At 40.4% G+C, this 11951-nt stretch overlaps 1 protein-coding gene across 1 annotated transcript; it reads left to right on the top strand.

Moving 5' to 3' along the window:
- The first annotated feature begins 429 nt into the window (after positions 1 to 429).
- Positions 430 to 3073, top strand: LOC110503218 (neuropeptides B/W receptor type 2). Its single transcript, XM_021581586.2, has 2 exons — positions 430 to 515; positions 892 to 3073. Exon 2 carries the CDS (start codon positions 1059 to 1061, stop codon positions 2091 to 2093), a length of 1035 nt encoding a protein of 344 aa, XP_021437261.1. The 5' UTR covers positions 430 to 515; positions 892 to 1058; the 3' UTR covers positions 2094 to 3073.
- The last annotated feature ends 8878 nt before the right edge of the window (positions 3074 to 11951 follow it).

Genomic DNA, 11951 nt, shown 5'->3' with positions numbered 1-11951 from the left:
GACCACTGTAGTGTTCCCATCATAGACCACTGTATTGTTCCCATCATAGACCACTGTATTGTTCACACTGTAACAACACAACGCCTAACAGTAAGGCAATCAAGGTAACATTATTTTGTTTACATACACCTACATATATGTCGAGGAACAACAACGTGTTGGATCTTCATCCCTACAGGAGAGAAAGACAGCCTCACATTAGCAGCCATGTACCACACAGCAATATGCCCATCAGTGTATCTGTACAATACATTTCACAACGGGACTATGCGTGGTAATATGGCTATTTATGCCTAGAGCATATACATTATAGGAACACTTTAGGCGACCGACAGCAAGGTGAGTGCCTCAGGCCTTGATATCTGAATGGAACGGGGCACTGTGCTGTGGTCTGACGTCACCTGTCCGCTTCCCCCCCAAATCCAACTAGTTGGGACGTGGACAGCTCCAGCTCGCGTTGCTCCTGCTCACTGTCAAACAGAAGGCAGAGGGGAAAAGGAGCCTCCTCTGACACGGTAAGCTCCTAAATGAGCTTTCTTTCTTTTTTTAAACATAAAATTCACCTTTACTTTTGATGGTGTATAAGAATAATGGCACGACCATGATCCCGCATGATATTTTAAAACGTCAATATTATTATTATTATTATTGCTGAATACGTATTTCTTGCACTCTCAGTACTTGATCCGTTTAAAAATAACATTTATACTTGTGGACCTATGGAAATATATTTGTGCATGTGGACGTCGTGGCGTTCCAATCCATTATGATGCAGGGTTACAGTATAATAGGCTATAAAAAAAAGTGTTTTGAAGACAATATTAATGGCAGAACAGATTTGTTTTTATGTACTGCTTTTAAATGTGTATACAATATTTCTGTTCTCCATAGATTTCGTGATGCGCAACGCGTGCGTAAAACCAGACCGAGCCGACCTACACAGCAGCCAACAAGGCACTTCACGACTGCCTGTGTTTAACTCTGAACAAACATGCGTGCTGAACGACGTGCCTCCCTCAATACTTATGTGATATAATACCTTTTAGAAGAGGTTGAAGATGGAGAATATATCTATCGCGAACACCCGCAGCGGAGCTCCGGTTGTGTGTAACGAATCCATGGACTACTATTATCTGAGCACGACTAACCGGACAGATCTGAACTGCACGCCGCAATCAGAGTTATACTTTTATGCCGACCTCTACGTGGTCCTGCCGGTGATATATTCGGTGATATGTGCCGTGGGGTTAACGGGGAACACGGCGGTTATCTACGTTATCCTCAAAGCGCCCAAAATGAAAACCGTGACCAATATGTTTATCCTAAACTTGGCGATAGCCGACGACCTGTTTACTCTGGTACTACCCATCAACATCGCCGAGCACCTGCTCCACTACTGGCCCTTTGGAGAGGTGCTGTGTAAGGTCATCCTGAGCATAGACCACTATAACATCTTCTCCAGTATCTACTTCCTGACGGTCATGAGTGTGGACCGTTATCTGGTCGTACTGGCGACGGTGCGTTCCAAGCGCATGCCCTACCGTACCTACCGCGCAGCGAAGATAGTGAGCCTGTGCGTCTGGATCCTCGTGATTCTAATCGTAATGCCGTTCACGGTATTCGCTGGGGTCTACATCAGTCCGGACGACTCGGACAGGAAAAGCTGCGTCCTCAGCTTCCCGAGCCCGGAGAGTTTGTGGTTCAAGGCGAGCAGGATATACACCCTGATCCTCGGCTTCGCCATCCCGGTGTCGACCATCTGTATTCTCTACACCATGATGCTGTACAAACTACGGAACATGCGCCTCAACTCTAACGCCAAGGCGCTGGACAAGGCTAAAAAGAAAGTAACTATTATGGTGTTTATAGTCTTAGCGGTGTGTCTGTTCTGTTGGACCCCGTTTCACCTCAGCACCATAGTGGCTCTCACCACCGACCTGAGGACCACTCCGCTGCTCATCGGGTTGTCCTACTTCATCACCAGCCTCAGCTACGCCAACTCTTGTCTTAACCCTTTTCTTTATGCCTTTCTGGATGACAGCTTCAGGAAGGCTTTCAAGAAGATGCTAGAATGTAGACCGGCAGGAATGTAGTAGCCTACAGTGATTTAGCGGCTAGTGGATACATGTTTTAAGATAGTATGATAGTATTGATATCAATCAAAACAAACTATGATTATATTATTTATGTATGCTTGAATCAGTGTTAGGGGCTGTTCATTGTTGCCATAGTATGACTTAAATATTTATCATGGTGTAAATGATATGGGAAAACGCATTTCTATTCCGGCAAGCCTGCCCTACTCATGAATTGGGGTGGGGGGTTATTATGAAGGTTCTTCTCCTTATGTCACTTTATTTTTCATGGACTTTTGTCTCCCTCTTCTGTCCCGAGAGGGCAGGTAGCCTACACTGTAGTGACGCTAAGGGCCTTCGAAATCAGGGCCGTAACATATGGGAAGTCCTCTACAATGACCACACTGACGCAAGACAATGACGTAGCTTATACACTTTGCTGTAAATACAATAATAAGGCCTATGTCATTGTCAACTATAGTCAGTGGTGTCAAATAATGCATAGTCCTAATGTATCCAGGCTAATCTACATGATCGAAAATATGATAACTCATTCTACATTTCCTCAAGTCTATGTTATGGAGAATAATAATTACAACATATTTCCGTGCTCAAGTATTAATTTGTGTTGACACGACACACTTTGAAAATAACTTTTAGCTTTTCCGATGCCAAGAGAGTCCTGGTACCTAAATCACAGCTACTGTAGCACTTCTATACTGTATCATCCAAACATAAATACATTGATTTTTTTTATATATATATATATATCTGCTGACAAATAAAATATAAGCAAATAAACTGTGTGTTTTATTTTGTAGGATGGCAATATAGGCTCTCTTTCATAATGGACCTTACAGAGCATATGAGCCTACATCATTCTGCTGCTGTGTGCGTCCAGCTAAATGCATCAATACCAAATAAACCGAATGTGATATATATATAGGCGACGTCTAATTTCATTTTGTTTTTTAAATGGCTGCATTTATCTTTACTTATTCATTGGATATGATGTGTCATACAATAATGATGTGCTGACTGTCATATACCCTTAAATACAACAACAAACATATATATATATATATATATATATATATATATATATAGTAACTATGTTCAAGTACATATTACATATTAAAATAAATAAACAATCAAGTCCAATAAATTGTGCTAATCTAAATACCTTCAGAGCCGAGTTGGGCCAATGTTTAGAATTTAGACATTTAGAATTTAGAATTTAGAGTTTAGAATTAGGTCTATTTCCAGACATTCAGTTAAATAGCAATTTATTAAACAATATAAATAATATCATCTTCTATGATTGAAATATTTCCCCCCATCTAATGTTAATTGGGATCTAACATGGCCGCCGTAGAATGTTGGAGTGTCATGTAAACGCATCACAATGCAGAAACGTTGCAGTTCCGACTCTGTAAATACATGTGTCTGGACGTCTCCCTTATGACGCTGGGTTGATTTAGAAATGACCACTAATCCCCGCCCGGTATCTGTACTAGTGGTGGTATATCTGAAAGACCATAACAGGTGTAACAGACAGTAAAACACGTACTCTCCTCCCACCTGCTCATCATACAACGGTGTGAAAACAGAGAGAAGCTTGTTTATCGTTTGACACATTATTCAGTTGTACAGACAACTGGTTTATATCTCTCTCACACACACGCACGCACACACACACACACACACACACACACACACACACACACTGTCGTAAAAGTGACACAGAGGAGGGAGAGGGAAGAGTGGGACGGAGTGATGTTTCAGTCATGTTACATGTAGGTCACAAAATAAACCTCCTCGAGTGTTAGCAGTGACGTCTACGGGACGCGTGCCAGTAAAACATATTGAAGAACATAACAGTCACGGTTTACACTTAGAATGAGGAATTTTTATTTATTATTTAATTTTGACCTTTATTTAACTAGGCAAGTCAGTTAAGAACAAATTCTTATTTTCAATGACGGCCTGGGAACAGCGGGGTTAACGGCCTTGTTCAGGGGTAGAACGTCAGATTTTTAACCTTGTCAACTCGGGGATTCGAGCTTTCAACCTTGTCGGTTACTTGTCCAACGCTCTAACCACTAGGCTACCCTGCCGCCCCTACACTCTAACCACTAGGCTACCCTGCCGCCCCAAATGGCTCAACTCAACTGTTTGTAGTCACAAGAAGTATTTGGGTGTCCGGGGTTCAAAAAGTCATACAGTAGAAAGACGTTTTTTTTTTTTTTTTTCAATTTAAAGTTTTATTAAGTTTTCTTGTTTTTCAATCAACCAACAAAACACATTCCACATTCACAGATGTGACAGGCTTTAAAAAAAATAAAAAATAAAAAAATAATAATACTTTTGAAAAAATAAAAATACAATTAAAATGAATGATAAAGTCAAATAAAAGCATTTATTTTTCTTAATCTATATATTTTCCTTGGTACATATATATATACATACATACATACATACGTACATATACACACACACGCACACGTACTCAAAAACTAAAAAAAAAAAAAAAAAAAAAAAAAAAACGTAACACTTGCAGCAGCACTATCCAGGTTCTTATCAGCTATTTCAAGCATTCGCTGAGACGACGGGCCAATAGTTCGTTTTTAGGTTTTACAGTACCGTACACAACATGTATCTGCGCATTTCCCTAGTCACCCCGTTCACTCAGTCCAGTTTGAAATATAGTTGAATAGTGGAGACCAGAGTCTATCAAACTTGGGCTGTCTCTTGTGGAGGTCATAAGTGAGCTTTTCAAGAGGAAGAAAGTCAACAATCTGGTCAATCCACATTTTAAATGTAGGAGGGGTATTAGAGGCCCACAATAGAAGAATACATTTCTTAGCAAAGTATGTAATAGTCATGAGCAAATTTTCTCTGTCAGGATCAAGAACAAAGTCCTGCTGGGCATTAAGAAGATAGATACACGGGGTCATATCAAACTGTACCTCTAGTATTTTCTGTGCAGCAGTATGTACAGATTCTCCCTACAGCTCCAAAATACATGCATATAGGTTCCGCTTTCAGAGGTACATCTTTTACAGTTAGGAGACATATCTGTTTTCATTCTATGGAGTCTCAAAGGAGTATAATAAAATTTGTACAAAAATTTGTAATTAGATTCTTCCATTTTTACACTGGTAGAGGAGCAGTATACCCTGTCGCAAAACCTCCGCCCATAACTCATCACTGATAGTCAGACCAAGGTCCTTTTCCCAGATTATTTTCAAAAGAGTAAAAGAGGAGCTTCCTTTCTCAGGAGTCTATAGATGTAAGATATTTTGCCTTTAATGGATTGTGCTGTGACAAGAAGGGTTTCAACTTCATTCAACTGAGTTCTAAACCTCCTCTTGGAGGTAAATGAGGAAATTACATGTCTAATTTGAAGATATTGAAAAAAAAATGGGATCTTGGCACATCGAATTCACTGCAGAGCTCTTGAAAGGATTTCAGTGTAGTGGTTTTCTGATGAAATAGGTCTGAAAAGGTCCTAATTCCTAGGGTATGCCAAAGATTAAAGTTGGCATCCCTCAGGGCTTTTGGCAAGTCTGGGTTGCCTACTATAGGCGAGTGAGAACATATTTGGGAGGAAATGCCCAGGTATTTCTTACAGTCCCTCCATGCCAGTAGGGTGCTGTAAGAAAGAAGTTTTAAAAACAAACAACCTGCACTTCACTAAAATATTATTTAAGTTTTAATTCATGTTTTTTTTTTAGCAGCAAAGGTGAGAGCAAACTGAGGTATTTCGGCCACGGCCTTTGTTAGCGTTTCATTAGATTTCACAGGCATATAGTGGAAGAGCCCCACCCAGTGGCTAATAGAGGGAACTACGGTTGAGCTGATGGATTTACAATATTAGAGCAACTTTATTCAGGCACATGACTTATATCCATTATCACATTATAAATAGGCCCTACATATTTAATTAAATGATTAGGTCTCAGTCTGTCCTGTCTATTTCCAACTTGAATATACACACATAGAACAATGTTAAGTAATACAGTCCCCTTCCTCACAGAGAGATACATTGACTGGCGTCGTGTCCCAAATGCTGCCATATTCCCTATGGGTTCGGTCTAAAGTAGTGCACTACATAGGGGATAGGTCCCGGGTCTAAAGTAGTGCACTACATAGGGGATAGGTCCCGTGTCTAAAGTAGTGCACTATATAGGGAATAGGGCCCTGGTCTAAAGTAGTGCACCACATAGGGGATAGGGTGCCATTTGGAACAGGGAGCTAGCTACCTCTGGTCACTCTTGCTCCTATCTCCCTCAAGTTACAGGGTCTCTCCTGCTCCTATCTCCCTAAATATACAGGGTCTCTCTTGCTCTTATCTCCCTCTAGATACATTGTCTCCCTTGCTCTAGATAAATGGTCTCCCTTGCTCTAGATAAATGGTCTCCCCTGCTCTAGATGAATTGACTCCCTTGCTCTAGATCAAATCAAAATCAAATCAAATCAAATCAAATCAAGTCTCCCTTGCTCTAGATAAATGGTCTCCCCTGCTCTAGATAAATGGTCTCCCCTGCTCTAGATAAATGCCGTACTCTAGATAAATTGACTCCCTTGCTCTAGATAAATGGTCTCCCTTGCTCTAGATAAGTGGTCACACTTGTTCTAGATAAATGATCTCCTTTGTTCTAGATAAATGGTCACACTTGTTCTAGATAAATGGTCTCCCCTGCTCTAGATAAATGCCGTACTCTAGATAAATTGTGGATATTAATTAGATATTACACTCAAAGAGGAACTCACCATGATCTTTTTGAAGGCATCTTTAGTTATTTTATATTAACAACAAATAAATATATATATATATATATATATATATACACAGTGGGGAGAACAAGTATTTGATACACTGCCGATTTTGCTGGTTTTCCTACTTACAAAGCATGTAGAGGTCTGTCATTTTTATCATAGGTACACTTCAACTGTGAGAGACGGAATTTAAAACAAAAATCCAGAATAAAATACTTATGTCATGCAATAAAATGCAAATTAATTACTTAAAAATCATACAATGAGATTTTTCTGGATTTTTGTTTTAGATTCCGTCTCTCACAGTTGAAGTGAAGCTATGATCAAAATTACAGACCTCTACATGCTTTGTAAGTAGGAAAACCTGCAAAATCGGCAGTGTATCAAATATTTGTTCTCCCCACTGTGTATATACTGTATATGTATACCCATATACATATATATACACATATACATATACATGTATATTGCAATTGGTTGGTGACATTTTTACATAAATCGACTACAGTTCAACTGAGTTCCTCAAAGTACACATGACTACCACTATACAGCACAATGGAATGACCAACCGGCAAATTACTACCACAATACAGTACAATATCACCACTATACAGAACAGATTACTAACACTATACAGAACACATTACTAACAGAAAATTACAACAACCAAAAAGCACATTTCTACCACCATACAGTACTCAGTACTGCCACCATACAGTACTCAGTACTACCACCGTACATCACAGTACTACCACCATACAGTACTCAGTACTACCACCGTACATCACAGTACTACCACCATACAGTACTCAGTACTACCACCATACATCACAGTACTACCACCATACAGTACTCAGTACTACCACCGTACATCACAGTACTACCACCATACAGTACTCAGTACTACCACCGTACATCACAGTACTACCACCAAATAGTACTCAGTACTATCACCGTACATTACAGTACTACCACTATACAGTACTCAGTACTACAATAATACAGCACATTACCACTACCATACAGTACTCAGTACTACCACCATACATCACAGTACAATACCACCACTATACAGAACAGATTACTAACACTATACAGAACACATTACTAACAGAAAATTACAACAACCAAACAGCACATTTCTACCACCATACAGTACTCAGTACTGCCACCATACAGTACTCAGTACTACCACTGTACATCACAGTACTACCACCATACAGTACTCAGTACTACCACCGTACATCACAGTACTACCACCATACAGTACTCAGTACTACCACCGTACATCACAGTACTACCAACATACAGTACTCAGTACTACCACCATACATCACAGTACTACCACCATACAGTACTCAGTACTACCACCGTACATCACAGTACTACCACCATACAGTACTCAGTACTATCACCGTACATCACAGTACTACCACCATACAGTACCCAGTACTACAACAATACAGCACATTACCACCACCATACAGTACTCAGTACTACCACCATACAGTACTCAGTACTACCACCATACAGCACATTACTACCACTAAAGAGCACATTACTACTACCATACTATACTCAGTACTACCACTATGAAGCTCATTACTATCACCATACAGCACATTATTACCACTAAAGAGCACATTATACAGTACCAGCACTACCACTATACAGTACCCAGCACTACCACTATACAGTACCAGCACTACCACTATACAGTACCCAGTACCCAGCACTACCACTATACAGTACCCAGTACTACCACTATACAGTACCAACGCTACCACTATACAGTACCAACGCTACCACTATACAGTACCAATACTACCACTATACAGTACCCAGCACTACCACTCTACAGTACCCAGGACTACCACTATACAGTACCAGCACTACCACTATACAGTACCAACGCTACCATTATACAGTACCAACGCTACCACTATACAGTACCAGCACTACCACTATACAGTACCAGCACTACCACTATACAGTACCCAGCACTACCACTATACAGTACCCAGCACTACCACTATACAGTACCCACGCTACCACTATACAGTACCAGCACTACCACTATACAGTACCAGCACTACCACTATACAGTACCAGCACTACCACTATACAGTACCAACGCTACCACTATACAGTAGCCAGTACTACCACTATACATTACCAGCACTACCACTATACAGTACCAGCACTACCACTATACAGTACCAGCACTACCACTATACAGTACCAGCACTACCACTATACAGTACCCAGTACCCAGCACTACCACTATACAGTACCCAGTACCCAGTACTACCACTATACAGTACCCAGCACTACCACTATACAGTACCAGCACTACCACTATACAGTACCAACGCTACCACTATACAGTACCCAGCACTACCACTATACAGTACCAGCACTACCACTATACAGTACCAGCACTACCACTATACAGTACCAGCACTACCACTATACAGTACCCAGTACCCAGCACTACCACTATACAGTACCAGCACTACCACTATACAGTACCAGCACTACCACTATACAGTACCAGCACTACCACTATACAGTACCAACGCTACCACTATACAGTACCCAGCACTACCACTATACAGTACCAGCACTACCACTATACAGTACCAATACTACCACTATACAGTACCCATACTACCACTATACAGTACCCAGCACTACCACTATACAGTACCAGCACTACCACTATACAGTACCAGCACTACCACTATACAGTACCAATACTACCACTATACAGTACCAATACTACCACTATACAGTACCCAGCACTACCACTATACAGTACCCAGCACTACCACTATACAGTACCCAGCACTACCACTATACAGTACCCACGCTACCACTATACAGTACCCAGCTCTACCACTATACAGTACCCAGCACTACCACTATACAGTACCAGCACTATCACTATACAGTACCAGCACTATCACTATACAGTACCCAGTACCCAGCACTACCACTATACAGTACCAGCACTATCACTATACAGTACCCATTACTACCACTATACAGTGCCCAGTACTACCACTATACAGTACCCAGCACTACCACTATACAGTACCAACGCTACCATTATACAAATCAAATAAAATCAAATTTTATTTGTCACATACACATGGTTAGCAGATGTTAATGCGAGTGTAGCGAAATGCTTGTGCTTCTAGTTCCGACAATGCAGTAATAACCAACAAGTAATCTAGCTAACAATTCCAAAACTACTACCTTATAGACACAAGTGTAAGGGGATAAAGTGTAAGGGGATAAAGAATATGTACATAAGATATATGAATGAGTGATGGTACAGAGCGGCATAGGCAAGATACAGTACAGTACCCAGTACTACCACCATACAGCACCCAGTACCCAGTACTACCACTATACAGTACCAGCACTACCACTATACAGTACCCAGCACTACCACTATACAGTACCAGCACTATCACAATACAGTACCAGCACTACCACTATACAGTACCCAGTACTACAACAATACAGTACTCAATACTACCACCATACAGTAGTCAGTACCACCACCATACAGTAGTCAGTACTACCACCATACAGTAGTCAGTACTTCCACCATACAGCAGTCAGTACTAGCACCACATAGTAGTCAGTACCACCACCATATTGTACTTAATACTACCACCATACATCATATTACTACCACCATACAGTAGTCAGTACCACCACCATTCAGTACTCAGTAATTCCACCATACAGTACCCAGTACTACCACCACGGAGATATATAACAACATGCAGTACTCAGTACTGCCACCAGGGTGCAGTATAACACAATGCTGTACTCAATAGTACCACCAGTGGGGAGCAGTATAACACAATGTTGGCTTCTTTACTCAAGGCAGACAGGGGGTTGCAACTGCAGTCAAACACCAGGTAGCACTTTTGTGTGTGTGTGTGTGTGTGTGTGTGTGTGTGTGTGTGTGTGTGTGATGAGAGGTGATAAATATCATAAATGAACCGTTGAACGTGTGAATGTGTGGTCGTGAAATTTTTTACATTTTAGAATTTTTATGACTTGAATTTTTTTTTTTTAGATGACTTGAAGGCTAACGCTATCCAAAACATTAACTTTCGGAGACATTTTGAAGAAACTGAAAGATGTTGAGAATGAGGGTGTTAAAAAACCCTTTAAAAAATGGAGAAACGTCGATAAATTTCAGAATCTGAAGTCAAAATGTCTAAAACCCTGAAGTGTTGGGGATAACGTCGTGGCTTTAATCAAACATGATCAAACTATGGCGAAATGAGAAAAGTAGGCCGTTCCTCCAATGCACCGCGTTCCTTCTGCGCAAACACATTAACATGTTTTTAAATACATATAAAGAATATATCAAATCAATTAAATACATGTTATTCGTCACAAGCTTCGTAAACAACTGGTGTAGAGTAACATTAAAATGCTAAACTACGGGTCCTTTTCCAAAAGTTAAAGATAAAAAAATAAAAAATAATGAAATAGTGACAAGAAATAAACTGTGAATAACGTAGAACAATAAAAAATTACATTACAGCGCCTTCGGAAATACCACTTGACTTTTTCCACATTTTGTTTTACGTTACAACCTTTTTCTAAAAATTGCTAAAATATTTTTTTTACTACACATAATACCCCATAATGATGAAGTAAAACACGTTTAAAAACCTTTACCCAGTATTTTATTTAAGCGCCTTTGGCAGCAATTACAGCCTTAAATCTTCTTGGGTATGATGTTCCAAGCTTGGCACACCTGCTTTTGGGGAATTTCTCCCATTCCTCTGCAGATCCTCTCAAGCTCTATCAGGTTGGAAGGGGAGCATTGCTAAACAGCTATTGTCAGGTATTTCAAGAGATGTTTGATCGGGTACAAGTCAAGAACAATCAGAAACTTGTACCGAAGGCACTCCTGCATTGTCTTGGCTGTGTGCTCAAGGCCTTTTTCCTGTAGGAAGGTGAACTTTCACCCCAGTCTGAGGTACTTTGCTTGGTTAATCTTTGTCTCGATGTTGACTAGTCTCCCAGTCCCTACCGCTGAAAACCATCCCCACAGCT

Source organism: Oncorhynchus mykiss, chromosome 9 (genome assembly GCF_013265735.2).
Source record: "Oncorhynchus mykiss isolate Arlee chromosome 9, USDA_OmykA_1.1, whole genome shotgun sequence".
NCBI lineage: Eukaryota > Metazoa > Chordata > Actinopteri > Salmoniformes > Salmonidae > Oncorhynchus > Oncorhynchus mykiss.
The sequence above is the reverse complement of the archived record's forward strand: the minus strand, read 5'-3'. Positions and strand labels throughout refer to the sequence as shown.